At 37.4% G+C, this 27,612-nt stretch overlaps 1 protein-coding gene across 2 annotated transcripts; it reads right to left on the bottom strand.

Annotated features, from left to right (window-relative positions):
- Positions 1-27,373, bottom strand: CEP85 (centrosomal protein 85kDa). Of its 2 annotated transcripts, XM_012944054.3 has the most exons (9): positions 26,540-27,373; positions 25,134-25,322; positions 16,518-16,608; positions 14,460-14,612; positions 9,173-9,340; positions 6,179-6,304; positions 2,918-3,088; positions 1,658-2,021; positions 1-317 (listed from the first exon to the last, which is right to left on the bottom strand). In XM_012944054.3, the coding sequence occupies exons 2-9, from the start codon at positions 25,307-25,309 to the stop codon at positions 103-105; spliced, it is 1,464 nt and encodes a 487-aa protein (XP_012799508.1). In that variant the 5' UTR covers positions 25,310-25,322; positions 26,540-27,373; the 3' UTR covers positions 1-102. The 2 variants fall into 2 exon arrangements, with proteins under 2 accessions (XP_012799508.1, XP_051065054.1); XM_051217637.1 differs by lacking the exons at positions 1-317; positions 1,658-2,021; positions 2,918-3,088; ... (2 more) ...; positions 14,460-14,612; positions 16,518-16,608 and adding an exon at positions 21,685-24,149.
- Positions 27,374-27,612: the final 239 nt, after the last annotated feature.

Raw genomic sequence — 27,612 nt, 5'->3', positions numbered from 1 at the left:
TAGATAGAAAAACCATTATATTAAATTTTATGAAGTAAATTCAAAACACAAAAAGTACAACTGAGAAATGTACAATAATGAAGTCAATTGCTGTTCCGCTTATCACTGAACAATGCAATCTATTTTCCCGCCTAAATGATCTGCATATTTATTAGCAAGTTCTTGACGTAATTTAAGCAACAATGTCCGTGTTTTAATTAACTGGTTTAATGAATTATGTAATTGTTCTTTGTTGAAATTATTTGATAATTGAGATGCAGTAGTTATGACATCATCAAATGAAGCTTCCCACGTATTTTTAGTAAAACAATTATTAGCTAAAAGAGGAGATAGAGAATTTATTTAGTTTACTTACATTTCAATAGTTAACATCAGTATTAACAGCATTATCACTTTAAACAAGTTAAGAAAGATGTTAGTAAACAGGTCTATGTATAAGATCAATGTGATAATAAGTACATTTCAAATAATCATTAACTTAATAATTGAATTCATGAGTCAATTAAAGCTAGCTCAGGTGGTTGATTTTAATGGAGTTTTGTTCTCTGAGCTAGATGGTCTAGTTTTTTAAATAGTTCATAGATGATGATACACAGTTCAAATGAATTAAACAGCTCCTCTTGTCTAAGCTTTTTCACCAGAACTCACTACGTCAAGGTTTATTCTGTCGAAGAAAAACCAAAAAAAAACAACACAAAACGACGCCACAGACCTCTGACACACAATTACTTGTTATCTTGAAATCCTTCATAACCGTAGACACCCCAAAACTTGAAGGAATCCATCACAAAAAATATCTCTCTGTAAACCACGAGAGGCAGATAATCATTTCTGACTTCTGACTTGACTAGATTAGCATACTTCAATTATAAAAGTGTTACTTGTAAAGTCAATGTCAAACTGTGAATAAGTGTGGTTTCTTTAAAATAATATATGATCAATAGTCTAAAATCTACATTATCATTACCTACAACTTGCCCTCGGATGTCCTGGTACGGCTGAGAGTAAGGAGAATCAGCTCTCCCTCTCGAAGTACTCTCACATGACCACACGCATACAGTCACTCCCAGGGAAGTCCTACACATTGCCTTCTCGCAGCATTACTGTTGTTTACGAAATTGAGAAAACGAATATCCGACGCTTTAACCGGGTTGATGGACACGGAGATTCCACCTAAAGAAGTTGGAAAACCCTGATCCCAAACCAATGGTGCATATATACTCTAGGATCTTCAGGGAACAAATGGCGTATTAACTAATTATTGGTCACCTGTCACCATGGGATTGCATCTGCTGACGTTGCTCCACTGCCTTGTGGATTAGACCTTTAGGTCAAAGTCTCGAGGAACGACCCCTTAAGAAAATCACCTGCTCCAGTTTGGGCACCCGGGCAATATCCCAACCCTCACAAAAATCAAATGACTTGTGTGGTGCATATATATATATATATATATATATATATATATATATATATATTCGGTGCCCGTTTGTACCAATATTGATGTGTTCAAATAAATAAATAATACCCTACAACTTGACAGCTTGAAAATGTACTATTCACAATGTTGATACATTTGAAAGTTAAAACATTGAACTGGAAATCATTCATAATGTCAAATAATTTGCCTAATAGATTATTGAATAATAAAATGGCTTACTTTTATTCTCAGAATTACAGATTGATTGTATTTGTAGTGATGATGAAATATCTTTTGGAGATGTACTAATTACATAATCATTATCTTTCATTTGTTTTTCACTATTCAATATAATATCATTTATGTTATTATTTGTTAAAGGTTTTGGTTGAATCAACAATTCAGTTAAATCTAATTTTTGTCCTTTAGCTAAATTATTTAATTGTTTAGTTAAACAAACAATTTCATTCACATTCTCTTGAATATATTCATATAAACATTGACATAATTGACCATTTGTTGATTTCCATAATGAAATTATATTTAATAATGTATTATAAGCTTTGAAAAGATTTTCAAGTAATGCTTGTTTTTCTGATGTTATCTAAATACGTTGTAAATAAGAAGACAGAAAAGAAGTGAAAGGAATACTATTCCAAAACAATGTCAATCATTGTACAAAACTGTCAGGTATTTATAGTTTTTTTTTATTAAAAATGAAATCATCACTAAAAAGTCATCCGATTCACATACAAGGGGTTAATAGCATTTGTTCAATCGGGAAGTTACACGTAAAAATTCTAGTATATTCTTCCGAAAAGGTGATTGGAAGGAATATCTTCGGCTGTTTCTGAGCTTTTTAGAGTTTCCTCGAGTTCACCCGTGGACTGCTCTCCCACCCCAACTCTTTAAAGTCTATTGTGTAAGACGTTTTCCTCGGATACACCTGAAACTTGGTTATCTCATTCCTTTTGTGGTTCATCACTCTTGATTGTTGTGCCGCTTTGCCCTTGCGTCTTTTATCTCTTCTACATTTGCTCTCCTTAAGGCTTTTTCGAGATGAATCCACGAGCAATTGAAACAGGAGTCGGTTTTGTGTGACCACTGTCCTGTCGTCCATTTGAATTTGATTTATGTGTCTTATACATGTTCGACATTTCTTCGGATCAGGTACAGCACATTGCCGATCTGAAGTTCTATAGCACCTACTTCCTATCATCTTGATACGATTTAACAAGTACCCTTGTACCCACCTGGAAGCTACAAGTGGATTTATTTGTCTTTCTGGGCGGCAACATACTGTTAAAGACTGTCCGGAATTTCCTTCTGAACATACACTTGGCTGGTGACTTTCCTTCTGGTACTACTGGATTGGGGGGGGGTAACTCTGTAAGACATATAGAATTTACTAATTACTTGTTTTGGAATACCTTTTCCTTCCCCTTTGACCAGAGCTCGAAAAGGAAAACAAAACAATTACACCAAAAGAAAATAACTCACGTCAGAAATATGCTTTTTTAATTGTCGAATTTCAGCACGTCTAGTTGATAAGGATGCTTTAATACCATTAATTTCTGCTTCTACACGTTCGTGAAATTCATTGAATTTACATTGTTCCATTTTTTGTTGAGTTTCTGCCGTATCTGCACGACATGTTTCTGCTTCAAGAAGCTAATACATACACAATAGAAAACATTACATTACATTAGTAAACTTTATTAATCAATAAACATGGTAATAATAATAATAATAATATCAACTTCTATGGTTTTGAATGTTTAGCTAATGACATAGTAACAGAAAATAGGTATTTGCAAAAAAACAAAAACAGTTATCAATTGTCAATGAACAGTTTGTTCAATATATAAAACAAAATGTAGCAATTTATTCAAAAGGTTGTCTGAATACAAACAGACCAGTTACAAGAAAAGAATGACAGATTATCATTAAACATTCAATTCATTGATATTTTTTCAAACAACTAGCCAATACGAATCACAATGAGATCTAATATTACTTAGTACTTTATATACTAATACATGTTAGGATCTACTTTTTGATAAATGGAAGTACAATATGTAATTTAATGTAATGTTAACGAAGAAGGAAAGGATTACAGTGAATTTTACTCAGTATTATGCATTCACCAATGATAACAGTGAAGATAATAAAGATGCTGTAATCCATCGTAAAGAAATGCACAGGTAAAGAGTTGACCTGTACATTAAGGTCGGCATGGACAACACCATGTATGAAGATTTTATGCGGCGGCATGATTTAAGAGAAAGGAGAGACTGGTAGATTCATTCGCTTTCAATATGATCATGGACGGAAGTGTTTTCCCCAACAAATAAACACATAAAGCTATGTGGATATCACTGAACCACACTACAGAAAAACAGATAGATCACGTCTGTATCAATAAACATTCAAGTCAATGAAAAACGGAAGAACAAACAGATGTAATGATGTGGACAAGCTAAAACTGAAGTTAAGGATGCATTGGACACTCGGACAATCAGGACCATAAAATTTAAATACACCCTTCCTTTGAGATGCCGATAAACTCAAAGAATTCAAGAGTTCCACGCCTTACCTACCTACTGAGAAAAGACGAAAGCACTATGGAGAACAACTGGATAAGGATTAAAGAACAAATATTTCAAACGTACCAGGAGTTACTGGGCCCCAACAAGCACTAGTATAAATGGTAGATCTCCGTAGATATTCTGAGCAAGATTCAGGAAATGAAAGACAAAAAGACGGTAGTCAACAACAATGTAATAACAGCTGAGAAATTCAAGATATAGGCCAAATATACAGAATCAAACAAACAAGTGAAGAAGAGAATTAGGATTGAGAATCAGAAATACGTAGGATACCTGGATACCTCAGCAAAAGAAGCTTTGAGAGGAGGAATTTGAGAATACCATATGATTAAACCGAGAAGCAAGTAAGGAAATGTAGTAAACCAGAGTTACCAGTCAAGAGCAAAAAGTGTAAACCAATTACGGAGGTTTAAGAACAATCGGCAGGTGGGTAGAGGGTTTTCAACGGCTGCTGAATAGATCAGTCTAACGGAACTCACCAGTCATCCAAGCAGTATACATAAACCTCCCTACAGACGGCACTTCAACAACAGTAGTAGCAATTAGTAAGGCTAACAAACAAAGTAGCACGAAAAGACAGGATAACACCTGAATTACTATAGTCAGACATAGAAGTGACTGCAAAGATATTCCATGATCCCTACAGAAAGATTTGAGAGAAAGCACAAGTATCAACGGAGCACAAAAAAATATCCGGTCAAAATGTTAAAAAAGATTTTAGCAAATGTAAGAACTGAAAAAGGATCATGCTATTATCAGTACCAGGTAAAGTTTTCAACAGAATGTTGCTAAACCGAATGAAAGATTAACCAGACACTCAACTTTGAGATAAAAAGCTGACGTTCGCAAGGATCGATGACGTACCAATTAAAGTCCAACAACATAGATCATTGTTGAAAAATCAATTGAATGGAACTCATCATTAAACATAAACTTCCTCGGTCATGAGAAAGCTTCGCAGAGTGAACGGGAGAACATTGTGGAGTCGCCTTCGACACTACAGAGCATCTAAAAAGATACCTACCAGATCAAGAACTCCTACGATAGACTGGATTACAAAGTTGCGTACTAAGAGCAGCTCACTGATGCATCTGAAGTCAAGACTGATGTCTGGTAAGGCCGCATACTGTCATCCTTTCTCTTCCTTCTAGTTGTTGACTTGATAATGATGACCTAAACATCTCAGGGGAAGCGTGAAACACATTTGACACTTTAGGCGCAACTAGGCGGTTTTCGATTTGCACATGATTCGACTCTCCTATCCTTTGCACAGTGACAAATGCAGCCGAAGACTGCCAGGGTAGCAGCAGCTGTTTCGGCACCAGGCCTTAATATTCACAGGGGAAAACAAAGATCCCGAAACACAACACAGCCAGCAACAACAAAATAATACTTGATGGACAAACTCTGAAAGGGGTGGACATTTTTACGTACGTGGGCAGCAACATCGATAAAAAGGGGGATGTGTAGCGAATGTAAAGGCACAAATTGGTAAAGCAAATACACCATTCTCAAAAATAAAGAACATCTGGAACTCAAAACAACTCTCACACAACAACAAAGTCAACATTTTCAAAATGAACATTAACACAGTTCCATTGTACCGAGCTGAAACCTCGACAACCACTACCACCATCAACAACAAGGTAACATCATTTATATACAGCTGTCTAGGCAAGATACCCCAGATCCGTTGTTCAGAGATAATCGATGATAATCTTCTCTAACAGAGAACATACCACCACCTCCCATGTTAAGGGGAAATTAGAAAAAGATGCAGAAGGTGGATAAGACACACTTTTTGGTCATCATAAAATTATATCACAGAGAAAGCCTTTACTTGGGATCGTCATTGCAAATAAGAATGAGACAGATCAGAAAACACATGGTGTCGAGTGTTTTAGCGTGACATCAAAAGCATAAATAGAGTTTTCCACAAACTGGAGAGGCGACCTCAGGTAAAGTTGTCCAGAGACTCCTGGTCAAGCACCTCTCCTAAGAGTAACAGACCTGAATATTTTGTCAGTAAAAATTACATACAAATGCTACAGAACTTATTCATGTACCAAACTTAGATGGAATTTCCATCATTATTAATTAGCTATTAGACAATCACCATATAGGTACGTTCAAATGGTCGTGAACTACTCACTTTTTTAGTTTTTTCAAATGCGATCTGATAGCGTTCTAATTCACATTTCAAATCTTCAACAAAAATCGGTATAACATTTGATGCTTTTATATTATTGGATTTTCCAGTTTCGCTTTCATTAAGACGCTATACAAAATGTGATAAAAATTAAATGTGGGTAAAAATCATTGATACACATATTTCATTTCAAATCTTTCTGGTACTTTCTTGAATGCTGTCAGTCAGTTAAACACAGTGTAGAAAATGGTAAGTGTATACACACTGTCCATAGAATAAGTCAGTTTCATGTAAGATTTACTAAATCAAATGGATTATAAAAAGTTAGATCGAATGATTTGATAATTGAATTCATGAGTCAATTGAAACTAGACCACCATGGAAAACCTGGAAGCAGTGGTCTCCAAGAGGTATTTTCTGGAGTTCTAGTGAGAAGCAGTGACCAGTGGAGTTCAACCGGGTCAGTTGTGACATAGAAACTCACTGATGACAATGGTGGATGTGTCGCTCAATTTCGTGGATTATTTGAAGTTAGACACAAACACCGCTGGATGCCGGCTCAGTGGTTTAGTGGTTAAGCGTTCGCGTGCGAGCCAGATAGGTTGTGGGTTCGAATCTCGTGAGGCAAGATCGTGGATGTGCACTGTTGAGGAGTCCCATGCTAGGACGAAACGGTCGTCAAATGTTTCCACGTTTTCCATGGTAATCTAGCTTCAGTTAACTCATGATCTTAATTATTAAAATTGACTAATCATTTATTTTCTAACAGCCTACTACATATTAAGTGAAAAGTAAAACTGAAGAGTTTAACATCAATTCAACATGTGAGTCAGTCAGTCAGTAACAACGTAGAACTTCGTACGTAAGTACATCAGTTCAAGTTGCCATACCACATTAGTACAGAGAAGCAGTTGTCGATTCAAATCCCGTAGTGGTAGAGGTAGTAAGTGTATAAGCAGTAATCGGGAAGATTAGGGTTTGAAGATGTTATGCAAGGAGTATAATCCAGTGAAATAAATTTGGGAAGAGAAAAAAAGAGACAAGGAGGAATCAGGAGATTTAAAATTTGGGAGGACACAAAGAGTGGATGCACCTGCGCCATTGCAAACGATTTTGAACCATGTTATTCAGGGTCTCTAACCATCGGTTGCTGTCGTCTCACGGATCCCAACCAGGTAGTCCAAACCTACCAACATGGCTCAGTCCATTTGTGAGTGACTTCATGGATTTGTGCCATGTTTTGGTCTGGCCGCCCCTAGCTCTCTTCCAACCTACTCCTACACCATGAAACATCGCACGTCGTGGCAGTCGGTGGTTGGGCATACGTAACACGTGTCCCAACCATCTTAACTGACGAAGTTTCATTACTTCATCAATTGATTTGCCATCCTAACCTAGTACCCGTTTCCTAACAACTGCGTTGCTTACTCGATGGTCCCAGAATATACGAGCAATGTTTCGAAGACACCTATGATCGAATACTAGTAACCTACGAATATCCTCTACTCTATAAATGACTGTTTCTAACTGTGATTTTACTTGAATCAGTAATAAATTTTAAAATAAAATAGAGTTTACACAATATTCAAAGTGTTTACCTGACAAAATAAAATCAAGTTCAAGTTAAGAGTTTGTATTCAACTATGTATAAATGTGGTGAACGAGAATACAAGCGGGGGACAATCGAATGTATTACAACACAAAATTACGGAACATCTTAGTATAATCTGTGAATCATACAGTAAATACTTCATTTGAAAATGTCCATCGATTGTCTCAAACTTGATTGTTCGCTTTGCAAATGTCAGTAAATCGTCGCAGGATTCATTGTTCCTGCATTTTCATACTAATTGCTTTCCGTTCACGTTCTTTTCTCGATCTTCTAGTGAAATACATTCTATCTTTGACTATCATAATATACTACTTATGTGGATATAAGTAGCTCACACCACATTAATCATTTCCTTTAACAGAAATATGAAAATGTGTATTTGAAATAATCTCAGTGATTGAAATTTATAATAATTACAACGTTTCATCCAGCGAACTTGCGTGGAGGTCTTCAGGATAATAATGAAAATCAAAATCATTTAAAGAAATATATGATGATCAAATAAAATTAGACGTAGTTTAATACACGATAGTCGAGTCATTTCATATGGATGATTTCATGTTTTGTGAAATTCTTATTTCATCCTGTAATCCCAAACAATAATAACTACTGTAGTGAACGATAATTTGGTGGGGACGACCAAATTATTGTTTAATGCAGAATATACATTAAATCCTTCATTTGCAAATCTTCCATCAATTGTTCTTTACATCCAATTCTCAATATCTTTATGTTTCTCTTTCTCTTTTCTTCAGTTCAACCTTCTCAACCTTTTTTTAACAGATATTCCGGTTATTATTGGTATTAAATGCGACCTTTGTCTGTCGGTATAATGTAGCATACACCGCACAAGTACATACTCTTCATTTAGTATACTAACAGTACTAACTGTTTACTGTTTTCATACTTCAGCATAAAGATAGTATTTGACAATTGTCCTAAAGGAGTTTAAACAAGTTTTCTGGACGAAACATTGGAATTATTCTTAAATTTTAATCACTGAGATTAGTTCTCTACACTTGATGCCCAATTGTTGTCATACTATTCATTTTAATTCACTTAGTGTTGTTTTATTTGTATCTTCCTATTGTTATACAGGAGTGTATTTGATTAGTCTCATGTTGGCATATGTGCATCCTGTAGGGGTTGCCTCGATACAGCCTTAAGTTATGATGGCGTTTAAAGCGAATGGTACTAGGTTCAAGTCCCGGAATGAACATCAACTCTGAGATGCAGCTACATTCAGTTGACGAGTCCCAAATGGGACGGAACGCGCGTCCTGGATTCCACTGCCTAGCTATTATCCATCTTTGCTTATTCATTTTAATCTTGATAAATATTCATATAAATTAAACATAAATTACAATAGAATGTAATAATATTACCCCATTATGAATTGTATCTAATTGGATTTGAAGTAATTGTTCACGTTCTTCATATTGTTTCATTTGATTATTGACATCAGTTAATTGTCTATCACAATTCATTAATTTAATTTTATATTCTTCAATATGATTTTCTAATAATACATTTTGATTTTTAATGAATTGAAACTAAATTGTAAAAAAGAAAAAAAAACAAAAATACATAAAACATATTGAATGGATTTATTATATCAATATATCAAGTATGTAATGTATGTATTTAATGAGATAGTCAGGTTTCACAAGGATAACTAATCCCAACATCAGTAGTATATTCCAGAGTATAAATACATGATGGTAATAGAGTGGAGAGAGTTAGCTCTCCATCTCGAAATGCTTTCATATGACTATATGCATACAATCATTCTCAAGGAAGTCTTACTCACTGTCTTCTCGCACCACGAGTGCTGTTCACGAAATTGAGAGGACGAAAAGTGAATGTCCGGCGCTTTAACCGGGTTGGTGGATATAGAGGGTCTACCTAGGGGATTTGAAAAACCCTGATCCCAAACCAATGGTGCACATGGGCTCCAGTATCCTGAAGGAACAAATGGTGTATGAACCAATCTTTGGTCACCGGCTACCATGGGACTGCATCTCCTTACGATGTTCCACTGCCTTGTGGATCAGACCTTTAGGTCGAAAGCTCCGGGTGTGACTCCCTAAGAAAACCATCTGCTTCGGTCGAGAAGTTCGCGTATCTAGGTAGCTGCATAAGTGCTGGTGGGGGTGTGAGTGATGAGATCAATGCACGTACAGTGAAAGCCAGAGTGGCTTATGCCAATCTGGGCCACCTTTGGCGCCTTCGTGATGTTAGTCTGGCCGTAAAAGGTCGGATCTACAACGCGTCGGTGAGAGCGGTTTCGCCCTATGCTTGTGAAACCTGGCCTCTCCAAGTTGAGGATGTCAGACGACTCTCTGTGTTCGATCGTCGTTGTCTCCGAAGGATTGCTGACATCCAGTGGCAACACCATGTCAGTAATGCAGAGGTTCGGCATCGTGTGTTCGGGCACAGAGACGATAATGCAATCGGTGTCACTATCTTGAAACATCGACTTCGGTGGCTTGGAAATGTTCTACGAATGTCGTCCCAGAGAATTACACGTCGTGCATTATTTGCCGACTCTGGGACTGGTTGGAAAAAGCGGAAAGGTGGTCAGTATATGACATGGTGTCGTGGTATGAAAGAAAGCTGCAAAGGGCTGGCTTCTGTTGGCTCTTCACGACTCCCTGGCTGGGGTCCGAGAGATGGTGCGACACAGTGGTTAGAGACGTTATCAGATATGCACAGAATAGAAGCCAGTGGCGATCCTGCTGTAACATTCTTTTACTTTCTTCATTTAAAAAATGGTTGTATCTTCCTTAACTGAAGGATTTCTTCTGATTGTACCTTTCCGTTTCCCCCATTATTACTATTGTTATTATTATTACACTACCTTACACTAATCTGTTTGTTATTGTTTTTTTCTCTTCGAATTCTCATTGTTTTGTGTGGCGCATATATATTTGGTGCCCTCTTGTACCAATATTTATGTGTATAAATAAATAATAACCTGCTTCGGTTTGGGCACCTGAGCAGTATCACAGCCGTCACACATATCAAATGAGATTTGTGTGGCGCATATGTATTTGGTGCCTCCTTGTACCAGTATCTGTGTTAAAATAAATAAATAAGGAAACAATAAGCGTATGAACCCATTGTTATTCACCGGCTACCATGATATTGCATCTCCTGACGTTGCCCCACTATCATGTGGATCAGATCTTAAGGTCAAAGGCTCCGGGTGTGACTCCCTAAGAAAACCACCTGCTTCGGTTTGGGTACCATGGTATTATCCCAGCCCTCGCACAAATCGAATGATTTATGTGACGCATATCTATTTGGTGCCTTCTTGTACCAATGTTTATGTGTTTAAGTAAATAAATAAATAATGTTATGCTGATTAAACACCGGTAGATTGAATAACTTAGGTGAAATTGTAACCAACAACTGCATACATTTGACAACAGAAAACATTGTTTATACTTATTTTTATTACATTTATTAAGATAATTAATTTTAGGATATTCATCTGTTAGGGACGTTAGATACCCAGAACTCACTCAAAAAAGGTCCTAATTTTGTAATTTTATTTCAAAATTTTGAACTCCTTTTTTTCGCGCCAAAAGCGCTCTTTTCAGCTTCATGTTATATTTCCCACTTGGGAGAATCTTAAACGCTATTGGTCCAGTGTATCTTTTAGTATGCTATTTTGTAACGCTTCCCAAGAACGGCTTTGTGCTGTATATATACGCTTTGATTTGTGTCTGTTGTTATCACTCGTGCTTCTGGCTTTATGCGGAATATACTTCCCCGTTCGGGCTTCGACTTCTCTCTCTAGTTAGAGGGGCTAGGACGCATCGGAATAGATGGTTTATTGGTCTTTGGTCACAAGTCTTTGTTCCGTTCGCAGACTAAGTGAACTCGTAATCGCTTCAAACCTACCATCATCTAAGATCACTCATTCATTTTACAGATTCAATCAAGTCTTTTAAGTATTAGATATTTAAATATGTTTATTCAATTTTTATATGATCCTTGGTAGGTTTAAAATTATCCAGGTCAAAAAATGTAACAACATCAGTTGTAAAATTAACGAAATGTAACTTCATGTGTAATACCTACGATCAATTAACTCTTGGACATTTTTTTGTGGGTTTTTTTTCAATATTCATAACGTCTAACTCCTTTACAAGAAGAGTTCTTTAAATAAAATCAAATGATTCAATAAGAGTAGATGATAGACATTCATCATCCTCTATTGCCAAATACAATCCAAAAGCCACCGTGTGTTTAGTGATATTCTTAACACATCTTTTGTGTTGTTGTATAATTGTCGAAAGGAGTATATTAAAGCCTTAGCCATAGGAAAATTCAACCACCCTTTATGTATTAAAAACAGTCTTTTCTCATCTTAAACCTACACTAGTAATATAATTTTGATGTTTGATTATATTTCCTTGAAAAAGCTAAAACCAGATTGCTAAGCAAGACGTTAGATTTACTACAAATCCTTTCGCTGAGATTTTACAAATACAACATTCTTCCTCTTTAATATCTCAGATTAACTCGGCACCCAAATACTGTGAAACTATTCGATCAAATTTAGACGAAAGTTGTTATCTACACTATTACTTACTTACTTACGCCTGTTACTCCTAATGGAGCATAGGCCACCGACTAGCATTCTCCAACCCACTCTGTCCTGGGCCTTCTTTTCTAGTTCCATCCAATTCTTGTTCATTTTTTCCATGTCTATCTCCATTTCGCGGCGTAATGTGTTCTTTGGTCTTCCTCCTTTCCTTTAGCCTTGGGGATTTCATGTGAGGGATTGTCTTGTGACGCAGTTGGGTGCTTTCCTCAGTATGTGTCCTATCCACTTCCAGCGCTTCTTCCTGATTCCTTCCTCCGCTGGGATTCGGTTTGTTCTCTCCGACAGTAGGTTGTTGCTAATAGTGTCCAGCCAACGGATCCAAAGTATTTTGCGTAGACAACTGTTAATAAACACCTGTATCTTCTGGATGATGGCTTTTGTAGTTCTCTAGGTTTCCGCCCCATACAGTAGAACCGTCTTGACATTTGTATTGAAAATCCTGTCCTTGGTGTTGATTGACAGTTGTTTTGAGTTCCAGATGTTCTTCAGTTGCAAATATGCTACTCTTGCCTTTCCGATTCTCGCCTTCACATCTGCATCAGATACACCGTGTTAATCAATGATGCTGCTCAAATATGTAAAGGTTTTTACATCTTCCAAATCTTCTCCGTACGAAGTTCTACGTTGTTACTGACTGACACTGGATAATAAGCTAATATTACTAGTGTAGAAAAACGCTAACCACAAAAATTATCTACACTAGTAAGATTAGCTTATTATCCAGGGTCAGTCAGTCGGTCAGTAACAACGTAGAACTTTGTACGTACGTACATCAGTTCGAGTTGCCATACCACATTAACACAGAGATTCAGTTATCGATTCAAATCCCATAGTTGTAGAGGTAGTAAAAGCATAAACAATAATCGGAAAGATTAGGGTTTGAAGATGTTATGCAAGGAGTATAATCCAGTAAAATAAATTTGGAAAGAGAAAAAAGAAAGGAACATGAAGAATTCAGAAGATTAGAATTTGGGAGAACACAAAGAGTGGACGCACCTGCGCACATTATTGCAAACGATTTTGAGCTATGTCATTCAAGGTCTCTAACCATCGGTTGCTATCCAGTGTGATATCGTTTCAAACTGTTTTTCATATTATTTTCTTAACTATCTTTGTCTATTCTTTCCCTCAATTTCCAGTCTAGTTAACCTTTTATTTTAATATATAAATGTACTTAGCAAGTATATAAAGTGTTATTAGACTGCTCGAAATATATCACATAGTTCTGATAAAATAATCATCTTCTTAGTACATTATCTAAATTTATCAAAGAGACTAATGGCTTCAAATTTCTTTTTAAATAACATTGTCATCTATTTGGACTTGTCCATTGTTTTGTTTATCTATATTGAAAGTTCCTAAAAGAAACAAAACTAAAATTTTGGATATGATAGAAAAAAATCGTATTATCAATCAACCTAATGTACTCAAAAGAAAAATCATCTTATCAAAAAATTAGTTACTAGTTATTATAACTTGTGGCCTATGTGCTCTGTTAATACATAACGTAATGATACCACCAATGAAAGTACAGTGAATTAACGATCGAACCAGTGACGCATAAAACACGTACGAGCAGTCTAGAGTTCTTATTGGTCCTGCTTCCTGCCTAACTCAGCCAGTTAAGTCCAGAACACCAATCCCAGCCTCTGCGATATAAATCATTTAATTCAAACATACTTGGTTTATTTACCAGCCAGACAGACCACATCGTACCAATAAAATAGGAAACAACATTTGTACAAGATTTAACCAAATGTGGCTGTGAATGTCGGAGGTAGTAATTAATAAACAGGGCATAATTCAAGAATGGTAAAACATAGGTCAAAATAAATCTCATAATAAGAGGGACATGAAATGAATAGTTATTTAACAATTATACGATAAAAATATGCGCATAGTATTGGTCCATAAATGGATCCCAAAAGTCACCATTCATTATTCTCATCGAGACATAACACTAATGTTGAATAAATTCAATTACATTAGTTACTATAGTAATTAAGGCTTTTTCAAATATACTCACATATATACAAAGATGGAACAATATTTACCTTATTTAAAGTTTCTTGATAATCTTCTAGTGTTGGTAATTTAGCTAAATATGCTTCCATTTGATCAATTTTATCTTGTTTAAGTTGAACAGCTTGTTTATGCTGTTCCAAATCAATTTCTAAAACTGATATCTGATTACGATATGTTTCATTCTAGAAAATTATAACCAATATAAGCGATAACATGAGGAGTATACCACCTTTTTTGAAATTGAATTATTATTACACAAATACACACATACCCATACAATCTTGAGTTGTACTAAATAGAATGTTTTTTTTTACGTGAACTACTATCAATTAAACCTCGATGTTTTCTAACAATCAGTTTAATCATAACTTCAAAAGTTGTAGAAAACGGAGAGGAATGGGTAATCAGGTAAGTTCTTTTAAAAAATACCAATTAGTTGCAAATTTAGGCATAGTAAACCATTTTCGACTCATTTTATTTCATTAATGAAAGATACAATGGACAACGTGTTAAACGATAATGTTGAAAAATTCTTATCATAACTGAATAGTACAGTGAGTAAAACTGTGGAAGCCGACTCTCCGTACAAACATCCTGGCAAAATCAATACACTGACTATATTTCTAGGCTTTAAGGAGTTGAGGGTATCTAGGGAAACCCAGTACTTATAAGCGGAGTGTTCTACGAAGCCTCCAGGGCCCTGAATCGTCAGTTACATGACGTCAAGCGAACTCGGTCACTCTTCATCGACACGTTTTAGTGGATCTTGAATCTGACTTGATTTGATATGTAACAGTAAATAAATTCTCAAAACAGATGTTTTTGCAAGAGTGTGACATTGATGCTGACGATATTAGTCCTACAGGACACATCATTAGCTGAAGGCGCCAGGTCAAACACCTTGTTTGAGGAGGCAGAGCTGCTTATTTCTTATGATAATTAGTTGGCTCAGATTGCACATACCTCAACACATTGGCCATAATCAAAGTATATATTTTCATCCCATCTTTCTTGACCTCTGGTTTAACTGACTCCAGGCATAAAAATTTTCGAGCGACGGAGTTTTCATGCATTGTATATCCGTGACATCTTCAGATATTTGATTGCAATGGAAGCTAAAGTCAATTTATTTACGTCGAATTGTTTAGTATATTAAGTTTGTTGGTCTCTAGAACACAAGACAGGTTTGAAATATATCAAATTTTGATCGGAATCTAGATAAGTATTCCACAAGGAGCGAGTAGCATGTCGGCAACGACTGTGTTTGAAGTTTGTTCTGAGAATAAACAGGCTTTTTAAAACAATTAGTCCCTTTGACAAATTTCGATAATGCAATGATAAACTACGTTTTCTCATTGCATTATCGAAATAAACAGGCTATTATCTACAAAGAACTGCCAGAAGTGACCATTGTCATCTTACCTACAAACACAAAGTTCACGTTGAACACGAAGCTACTATCTGGCATCCCTAGACCGCCCACTTGAGGATCCAAGTTACTAGTAAGCACCACAGTATTTGTTGAACAGGGTTTTCAGAGATCACTAAAATATTAATAGGACTCATTCTTGATTGCACACAGGCCAACATTTATCTGGATGTAGGGAAAGATTATGAAAAAACGTTTTTTTTACGTCATTTTTTTTCCTCCTCGATAGAACCTCCCAACCTAACATCAGGTAAACAACTGCTATTGACAATTCAGTCAATTTGTGCTACCTCCACCGACATCCGTACATGTGCCCATGAAAAACATTTTTAGTCAACGGATATGAAACGAATTTGTAATACTTCACTAGGGTCTTAAAGTACACGTCCTAAATACACAGAATAAATCGATATATTAAGGATTTCCAAAGACAGTATTTCTAAGTAGATCGGACAAGAGACATGTTCAGCTAAGGTTGGAAAAGGCAGGTTTAAATATTACTTGTTTTAGAAAAGTATCAGATTTCGTATCCGATTATCACATTCATGAAATCGACTATTTGGAGTCCTCAAATGCTGTAATGACGAATTTAGTAGTACAGTCAAGAGTATATAAAAACTGTTTAGATGAAAAAGCTACAATGAGAAAAAAACCATACCTCATGTTGCAAAGATTGAATTTTTAAATTCTGTTTGCTTAACAAATCTTCATTTGTTTTTTTACATTGTTCCAGTTCATATTCAGTCGCCCTGAAAATAAGCATATGTGGTAAAACTACTTTACTGATAACGTCACAACATTAACATGTTTAACACTACAAATGTTAATTTGATCAGTCTCAATCAAATGTTTCGCAATGGAGGATGATGTCTGTTTGGCATTTTGAACTTTTAGGCTACAATAAAATATAACTCTTATTAAAAGTAGTCTAATAAAAGTCAAGAATCATAAAACTTACAGACGTTTATTTACAAAGGCTATAGACATTATATAAATATATGTATGTTGATGATGAATTCACAGCGACGAGTTCCAAATCTATGAACTAATCAATAAACAACAACTCCACTACCTATATATGATGTAAGCTATTTCCTGTTTGAATTATCCAACGACAAATATCTACGGAGAACGTCGCAGAAAACTGTACTGATTATTTGATAATGAGATATTCAAAGGACAAATATTCTACTAGTAAGCTTTACGTATATATACCAGTGTATTCCTGTAGAAACCAAATGCAATGACTGGATTAAATCAGTTTGAAATATGATAAGTTTTGTGAATAAAGTTTATGGGCCATCAAAAGTTATCTTGGTTTTCGCACAAAATACGTAAAAGCCTTTTCTTAACCTAATGCTGAATCCACCAAATAAAAATTCCTCTCCATCAAGTTATCGATTATTAAAAAAGACAAGAGGTTGAAAGCTCAATAAATAGGAAATTAATATCTAAATTTACTTTTCTGAAGAGTTGTATATCTCCAAAATCTTAGATGAAGATATAAATTATGTTATAAATCAAGCGCGTAATATACATAAATACTTCTTGATGATCTTAAATGACTGAAAAATCGGTGTGACAGACTGGAAAGAAGGGTACCTAATCAAGATACCAAAGAAAGGAGATCTGAGCAAATGTGAGAACTATAGATGCATCACACTACTGTCAGTACCAGGAAATGTTTACAACAGTGCTGCTGAACTGGATAGAAGATTAAATAGATGCTCAACTTCGAGATCAACAGATCAGATATCGTAAGGATCGGTCGTGCACAGACCAAATCGCCACACTACGAATGATTGTTGAAAAATCAATTGAGTGGGACTAGTCACTATATATCAACTTCCTTGATTATGAAAAAGTATTTGACAAAGTGGATAAGAAGACATTATGAAAACCTCTTCGACATAATGGAGTACCTGAAAAAAAACGTCAACATCATACGGAATTCATAAGATGGACTACACTGTAAAGTCGTGCATGGAGGACAGCTGACAGACGCACTCCAATTGAAGACCGAAGTCAGACAAAGCTGTTTACTCTCACCATTTCGTTTTCTTCTGGCGCTTGACTGGATTATGAAGACCTCCACATTTGACGGGAAGCACGAATACAATGGACAGCTTGGATGCAACTAGACCGTCTGGACTTCGAAGATGACTCAAACCTCCTATACCATGCACACGAACAAATGAAGACAAAGACAACCAGTGTAGCAGAAGCCCCTGCAACACAAGGCCTCAACGGACACAAAGAAAAAAGTAAGATCCTCAAATACAACACGGAGAACACCAACCCAGTTACAGTTGTTGGTCAGTCAGTCAGTCAGCTACAACGTAGGACCAGGCACATGTATGCATCGGCCCAGGTTGCCATACCTCATTAGCACAGCAAGATGAACACCGGATTCATAGGAGTGGTTAGGTCAAAGGTGGTAATATATAGGAGAAAGATTGCAATAAGGATATAGTATAGGAAGAAAGAATTAGTTCGTAGAAAGAAAGATGTGAAGTGATCTTAGTCTCTTAGTTTAAGAGAAGACAGAGAGTGTATACACCGACGCCATTGTGATCGATTCTGAGCCATGTCACCAAGAGTCTCCAACCATCGGTTACGATAGTCACGCGGACCCCAACCAAGTAGTCTGCATCTACCAACATGGCTCAGACTAGAAGTTAGTGACTTCAGGCACTGATGCCACGTTTTGGTTTGGCCGCCCCTAACTTTCTCCCAACCATCTCCAATACAGGATAGCATTGCACGTCGTGGTAATCGGTGTTCAGGCATACGTAACACGTGGCCCAACCATCTCAGTCGATCAAGATTCACAACCTCATCAACTGATTTACCATCATTCCCTAATACCCTGCGTCTAACCTCGCTATTACTTACCCGGTGATCCCAACAGACGCCAGCAATATTTCTAAGACATCTGTGGTCAAATACTAGTAGCTTACGGGTGTCTTCTACTCTTAAAGGCCATGTTTCGCTGCCGTAAATTAAAACAGAACGAACAGCCGCGCAGTATACTCTCCCTTTTATTGATAGACGGATATCTCGCCTCCGCCAAAGGTGACGTAAGTTGGCAAAAGCCAAACGAGCTTTACGAATCCGTGCTGAGATTTCGTCCGATACCAACCCATTAGGGCTGATCAGACTTCCAAGATAAGTGAAGTTGTCAACTCGTTCGACTACTTCACTCCCTATCCTTAGTTCAGGTGTTGACGCAGACCAGTCCTGAAGCAACAACTTGCATTTAGAGGGAGAGAAGCGCATTCCAAAAATTCTAGCAATGTTGTTCAGTGCTATCAAAAGACTGCATTTTATCAGCGTCTTCACCAAACAGAACTATGTCATCTGCGTATTCTCAGTCGATACGTGGACCTCCTGGTAGGAGATCAATACCCGAGAATTCAGTCGACGAGAATGTTATTTCTATCAATAGGTCTATGATGAAGTTAAACAAAAATGGAGAAAGTGGGCAGCCTTGACGGACACCACTTGAGGTTGCAAAAGCAGATGACAGTTCGCCATAAGCTCTGACTCGACTAGTAGTGTTCGAGTAAAGGGCCTTCACAAGGTTTATGTACTTCTGAGGTACGCCTTTCAATGACAGACACTGCCACAGAATCTCGCGGTCTACGGAGTCAAATGCTGCTTTTAAGTCAAGAAAGACCACCATTGTCGGACGCCGGTAAGTATGCCTGTGTTCTAGAACCTGACGAATGGTGAATATGTGGTCGATGCAGCCACGACCAGGTCTGAAGCCAACTTGGTCCTCTCGTGTTTGCAGTTCACGAGTCTTAGTTAGGCGTTTGATAATTATCGAGGCTAGTATTTTAGATATTATATTAGTTAAACTAATCCCTCTGTGGTTGTCACAGGATGATTTTAACCCTTTCTTATATATTGGGACGATAAGTGATTGCGACCAGTTAGATGGGATAACGTCTAACTCCCAGATCTTAGCTAAAATATTAGTCAACCTAATCGCTAAAATTGGACCACCATCCTTAAAGACTTCTGGAGCCAATCCACCTGGACCAGCTGCCCTTCCTCGTTTCAGATTAACTATAGCCTTTTGAACTTCAGCAAGAGTTGGGGGACCTACTTCAATGTTCCATTCACACTGTCTGGGAATGGAGGGTTGTTGTAGAGTCGCTGAAGGCCAGCTGAACTGTTCTCTGAAATGTTCCGCCCATCGTTCTAAACGTCTGGACTGGGAGTAGATGAGAGTATCGTCTTTTTCCGAAATAATCTCACTTATACTTGACTTATTAGTTCCAGTTTCTTTTATTAGTCTGTAAAGCTGTCTTGTGTTCCCTATAGTCGCCGACTTTTCCATCTCTTTTGCTTTCGTTGCCCACCACTGCTCACGGTCGTTTCTTAGACTTCTGCTTAACCTAGATCTGATTTGTTGTCGCTCTTCATCATATTCGGAACCTGATGGGACGAGTTTGCGAGAATCCATTAGTGTGATAGACTTTAAAGAAATCCACTGGTTCTTTGTAACCCTGTGGTTTAAATCACTGATAGATGTCACTACTGTTTCCACAGCTGTTTGTATAGCTTTCCAAGCAACATCTGGGTCAACCTCGTTTTCAGAACTACCTAAGTGTGACCCCAGTTGTTCCTGGAACCTACTTTTGGTTTTCTCGCTGCTCAATTCAGTCGTAATGGGTCTTTTTAATGTGGCTTTTTTGCGTCCAGTGAGGCGCAAGCAGATGCGTGCCCGTATTAGGGCATGGTAGGAGCCCAAGCAGGTACTCCAGAATGAGCGACAATCTTCTACCGACCCTCTCCAACGACGACTGATGGCAATATGGTCTATTTGAGTCCATCGTTGGTTTGGTGTAGGGGGTCGCCATGTTAAACGATGTCTCTCCTTATGCTTAAAATTTGTGTTTGCTAAAAATAAACGATTGTCTGAGCCTAGTTGCAGCAGACGATCATCATTATCTGTCCGCTGTGCCGGTATACTAAAATACCCACCTAAATGCCTTTCTGTTTGGTTTAAACTACCTATCTGGGCATTAAAGTCACCTGCTACGAGTACTATGTCTGAACGTTTAGCTTTCTGAAGAAGTTCACATAGCTTTCTGTAAAATTCATCTTTCATTTCATCTGAGCTGCAGTCGGTGGGAGCGTAGGCAGAAACGACAAAAAGGCAACAACGTGTGTCCCTATCATTCCGAGTTCTTACGGAGCCGTTTATCCGAACAGCACATAGACGACTGTTGACGGGGATCCACTCTAACAGTGCTTGTTCCGCCCTCATGCTTAGTGCTATCCCTACTCCTGCTAGTCCACGAGAGCTGGCCATCGGGTCACCAGATACACGGAGGGTGTATCTCGTTGGCTCTCCGTTTCGCCGAGGTGAGGTCAAGTGAATGACCACACTGGGATCCTGTATGCGTGTTTCGGAGACACAGCATACATCAATGGTGCAAGATTCTAGGGTTTTAGCCAAGGAAGCCTGCTGACCGATTTGACATAGGGTGCGTACATTGAAGGCTCCAATGTGTAGTGTGGAGCGAGGTTTCAGTAGACCTGGGACAGTGTTTTGAGCACTAGAATCGTTGGCTATGGTGACACCTGAGGGGGAAGCCGAAATAAGAAGTTTAGAGTTTGAAGTCGATGTAGGAGGAATAATAGGAATTGAAGAGGGAGGTTGATTATGAATACAGTGGTCTTGAGTGCTGTTAGAGGTATGAGGGTGGTTATCACTTCCCGGTTGCCCACACCGTGGAAGGGTTCTTCAGGAGGTACCTGAAAAGGAAACCGGATTAGAAGTTGTCTTAGTGACCTGAGAGCGTGACCGCAGTGCCCAAGGGACAACTGCTTGAGGTCGGTCACACACGACCTTTTTGTGGGCAATTTTTGTGTTAGCTCCGTACTTGTTGAGACCTTACCGCCGGAGACGGATATCCGTGAGATAAGGCGAGGTGTGCATTTTTAGGGTCGACCTTTTCTAACCCCACCCCTCCTTGTGGGAAGGCAGCATCGCTGTCATGCTGGTTGTCTGAAGGAAACGCCTTACTGCTGTCACACCTCTGTACAGTCAGCAGTACGACTTCGCCTTCGGATCTTGGTTTTGTTGCTTTTAGTCTTACTGCTCATCAACCGACCTGTATGACAAGGTAGGACCTTGAGGAACGGTTGTTCCAGCCAGTATAGCTCGGTTGCTTCATCACGATAGGCAAGCCCGACCACCACATCAAGGTAGCAACAAAGGTCGGGTACAGTTGTCGGAGAAACACTGGAAGAGGTGGAAACGTTCACATTCCTGGGCAGCATCACCGATGAACAAGGATCTGATGCACACGTAAAGGCGAGGACTGGCAAAGTGAGAGCAGCTTTCCTACAGTTGAAGAACATATGGAAATCAAAACGGCTGTCTGCAAGTGAACATCAAACTGAGAATCTTCACTAAGAACGTCAAGACAGTTCTAATGCACGTAGCTGAATCTTGGAGAACTACCCCGACAATCACAAAAAAGCAAGTACATATATACAATTGTCTACGCAAGATACTCAATATCTGTTAATCAGATATCATCGGCAACAGTCTACTGTGGGTGAGAACAAACCAACCAACCAAATTAAGAAAAGACGATGAAAGTGGATAAAACAAACATTGAGGAAATCATCAAACTTCATTACAAGGCAAGCTCTAACGCAATAGATAAAAGCCAAAGAACACATTGTGCCGAGAATTGGAAGTAGACATCAAAAGGACGAATAGCAACTGAAAACAACTGCGAAGAATTTCAAAGGACAGAGTTCGATGGAAAATGCTGGTGGGCTGCCTATGCTCCTAAACGATGGGTAACAGGTGTAAGTATGTAAGAAAGTACTGGCACTCAGAAATAGTCATAAACATCTACTGGATCAATTACTGCTTCAATGGTGATACTGATAATTCGAGTTCATTGTTTCAGTTAGGAATTCGAAGTTATTAGATCTTATTACTATGGTAAAGTCAGTTTATCAATCACAACATATAGCCTGGTACGTATGTACATCGATTGGAGTTGCCGTACCCCTTAGCACAGAAAGATCAAATCGTCAGGTCAAATCCCAGAATCGTAGAGGTAGTAACAGTATCAGTGGTAATTAGAAAGATTAGGCATTAACGATGCGATTTAAAAAGAAAATATAAACTAGTGGAACAAAAACACGAAAATGTTTATGACGGATCTAGAAGTTCAGAACTTAGGGACAGACAACGAATGGATGCACCTGCGTCATTGCAGACGATTTTGGACCATAACATTCAAAGTCTGCAACCACTGGTTACAATAGTCACGCATACCCAAACCAGGTAGCCTATATTTATTACCATTGCTAAGTTTAATTACCAGTGACTTCATGGACTGATTCCATGTTTTGGTTTGGCCCCTATAGTTTTTTTCCAGCCTATTCCTGCACCAGGAAACATCACTCGTCGAGGTAGGTAGTGGTTTGGCATATGTGACAAATGTCGCAACCACCTCAATTGATCAAGATTTATTATCTCGTCCATCGATTTGACATCCTTACCTATTACCCTATTCCTAATCCAGGCATTACTTACTCTGGTCCCAAAATACACGGGCTATGCTTCGTGGACACCTATGATCGAATACCAGTAACCCACTAATATCTTCTACTCTTAATGATCATTCTTCGTATCCATGAAGAAGTACAGAGCGAGCTGCTGCATGGTAAACTCGCCGTTTGGTTGGCAGACGGATATCTCACCTACGGTAAAAGTGACACGAGTTATCGAAAGCCGATCGAGTCTTCTGAATTTTGCCTGGATTTTGTGAGACACCAGACCATCAGTACTGATGAGAATCTCAAGATAAATGGAGCGGTTGATGAGTTCAACTACTTTATTTCCTAGCACTAGTTCAGACGAACACATTGCTGAATACAAACGTAAAACTTACAGATGTTGTAGTTTGCAGATTACAGATGAAAATCCTAAATAGATAACTTTTGAGCTTCTTTACAGTGAGAGTGGATGATCCATGATTCAGCTAAAGATTTTACGGATATCTAAAGTATGACTTTCTCAACTGACTACTGAAGACAAGTCCGATAATTTACTTAAAAACTTGACCACTACATGCACAGCGTTTAAATACTTGTTCACTGGTCCTAAACATCAATATCCCAAAGTTCAAGCAAAAAATTTCGTTAGATCTTTGAAAGTACCAGTCGATTCCATTTATACCAGAGCGTTAAAAGACTGAAAAGTGGGATACGCATATTCCTTCTGCACCATAAAACGCCAAACATTCTGGAACAAAAGAAATACTGGTGAAATTGCCTGAATGAAACTCACTATTTTCGAATAAAGAGCGCCCACAACTGGCTGAGAATATACAGCACGATGGAAATGATTTTCTAGTGGTCACGAGATTTTTACTGAAGAACGTCGCCTCATATTCAGAAAATTAGTAACTTATTTACACACGACCGATAAGAACGCAGGTACTCTGTTAAGACTCCTATTATTAGTTAATAACACATAAGAGATCTATAACGTATAATCTTACATATATTTGATGAAACCTCAGAAAAGTACAGTTAACTACGGAAATCCAGATTCCTGTTCAAGTAATGAAGGATTTGGTATTTTAATAGTGAAAAATGCTTTGCACACACAATTCAATCATAAATTTCAATATAATACACTGATGTTTGTTTGGTCTTTTCTTGTCTTCAAGCCCCAATCCATCCGTAGATACTTCAGTACGACTCAACAGATCTGATAATTTCTGTACCGTTAAATACATTTAGCGCGATTACTCATTCCAGTAGACTGATGTAAATATACACTGAATGGTCACTGAGCATTGAAACATCACATGTTGATCTAGTGCATGATGCCGATTAAATTGTATCGGCCAAAATCTAATTTGGTCAATAGTTTTAGTGGCTTGACATTATGTGCACTATATTTAGTTGTTTAGTCGTTAGATATAGTCGGCAGGAATTCCTGAACCTAGGTCTCGTCCTACTTGACACTTGCCAGCGTACCTGTAATTTTGAGGGAACTAGGGAAGAGATTAGGGGTTTTCCATATCGTTAAATACCTGGGATACTACTACTCTTTTTTAGACTCATATCAATATCATAGATGGTTAGTTTTACCAATACTCATCAATGAAAAATATGCGTACAAACAGTGAATTTTATAAACAGTTGGCTACCATTTTTTCCTGCTTAGAAAAGGCGTTCCTCATTTTGGAATGGTTGGTATAAAAATTCGAGTACTTACCCTAAACGTCGATTGAAATAAATCATATTCCTCTGTAATTCTGATGAAATTTCTAATATCTTCAGCTTTAATAGTCTATTGTCACTCATATCATCATCCAAATCCTTTGGTTGACAAGTAGTTAATAACAGATTGGAGCTATTTAGTTTTGAAAAAGATACTCCTTCATTGCTCATCACAGTAAAATTCCTGAAATAAAATCAACTTTTGTTATATAGAAATGATAAAAAGTTTTATGAGCTGGAAAAATGTTATTTAATTCTGTAAGTTAAATATAATAACAGTAACTTTGAATAAACTATTTACTTAAGAGAAATTTATGTGGGCTAAGTAACTTACGATATTAGTTAATACATCCTAAACTTCTGTAGTGGTCAGTCCGTAATTGATGAGTAAGCCTGGGTCATTTAATCACTGAAGTGCAGACTATAAGCATATGGCAATACTAAAGTATGACGAAAAGCTTGGGTGGTTCTTGTACTACATGTCTCAGGAATAATCAAGTCAAAAGTTTCCGCAAACTTTGCTAATTCATAAAATTACGCAATATTCGGACTTTAAGACTTCAAAATATTTGTTCATACAATTAACATAAGTTTGTAAACATTTAATAGTGGGGAAGCATTTTATTATGGTTGGCTGTTGACGTAGTCCATGCAAAAGGTAAACGCTACGTGATTAGGGACATTGACTTGTCGAGACCAGCTAGTGAAGCAAAGACGATATGGATAGGAGTTAATACAACCATTTTTATCCTATCTTATGTAGTAGTTAGCAGTTGGATTCAGGAGGTGCATTTCATCTCCACTGCTATTCGTCAATTGGATATACTTCTGGTTAATCATGTTTACACAGATACGTGAACTTACATGACATTTCAAACGCCAAAATGCTACAAACAAGACTACTGGGCTAGTACAACTAATTCTTATCTAATATGTAGTGATCTACTACTAGCCACTAAGTAAAGTAGCACTTTATAAATATAGATATTTTAAATAATCCTGCTATGCTTTTCCCTACACAGAATTTCTTAAACACTTAACATCACTAGATTTTTTAAAAAATCAAAGTAGGAATAAGTGGAAATGAGGCATATTATAATGAACCGAAACAAAAAATGCATAACAGCGAAGACACTTGTTCATATAGTATTAACATAAGAAAGTGACTAACCGACAGTATGCTGCAGTCTCACAAATTAAATAATACGAAAATAAGTCAAAAATCACTTGGTAAGAATTTTAAAAAAACATCCATTACTGGTTATGTTAGTGTTAACACTGTATATGGTGAGAAGAATGCCACAAATTAATGAAGAAAAACAATAATAACAATTAAAAGTCCTAGGATGATCTTAGAACATATTAAACAGGCAATACATTGTCAAAACAATAAGAACCTACTGGCAACTGCTACACAAAAGTCTTCGGTAGTAAGAATAGACTTATTAGCCCGTGCTAGTTTTTGAGGTGTCTTCTAGCGATGCAGTTTTTCCTTTAAAATGTTCGACAATGGAGCTGATACAATTTGCTTGGGTAGGGAGTTCTAATCGTCGGCCACAAGATTAGAAACAAGGAACCCGAAACTGAGTTTGTTCTACTGCAGCTCCCGAACGCTTCTTGCTGTGGCCTCACAGATGATTATTCCCTGAAAGACAGAAAATACAGCATGCGTTTAAACCTAAATCATAATTTGGGATACAAAACTGTATTGACATTAAATGTCAATACAAGGTTACCTCGAACTCCATAATTAGATTAGGGGGAAAGGTTCAATCTCTTTAATAGCTCGCTGCAGCGCTTTACAAAGACTTGTCAACAACTTAGTTTTCATACGTTGAACACGCTCACGTGTCTCGGCACCCTTCATTAGACATGAGCTAGCTGCTTAAGTATCCATTTTGATCCAGTATTCTATATGAGTCTCATATAGACAAGATATAAAATCTGAAACGCATCTTTAGCGATACATTTTAAAGCTATGCGAAGAGACCGTAATACTCGGAAACCAACAGAGGATGCTGTATTGCAGTGGGCAGTTATTTTAAAATCATAACTCACGACTACCTCTAGGTCTTTTTGTTTATGCTTGGAAGACAAAACAAGTGGATTGACTACAACAAGTAATTGTACGAACATGAAATGAAAATAATGTAATGAACGAATGATAAGTTAGTAAATCCTGGGTACGAAAAGTTTAGTTGAGTAATCGCCTAATATCCTAGCGACCAATCAACTCATTCAATATCCAATATCTTTAGAGCAAGTTTATATGAATTGGTTGATTGCTTTGGGATCTCTTCGTGTAGTATCAGTAACGCTCCAGGTATTTGGTAATGTCAAATGGATGGTAGCCTAGCCATTCAACTGCACTAGTTCTAGTAAATATGCTAGTTTTTTGTCGGTTTGTGTATCTTGTAATCTGTGTGAGTGTAATGTGGAGTTTAATAAAGTGATAATTCGAGTGCAAAAGAAAG

The sequence above is a fragment of the Schistosoma haematobium genome, chromosome 5, assembly GCF_000699445.3.
Source record: "Schistosoma haematobium chromosome 5, whole genome shotgun sequence".
NCBI classification, from domain to species: domain Eukaryota; kingdom Metazoa; phylum Platyhelminthes; class Trematoda; order Strigeidida; family Schistosomatidae; genus Schistosoma; species Schistosoma haematobium.
Note: the sequence above shows the minus strand (reverse complement) of the source record. Positions and strands in the feature narration are given on the sequence as shown.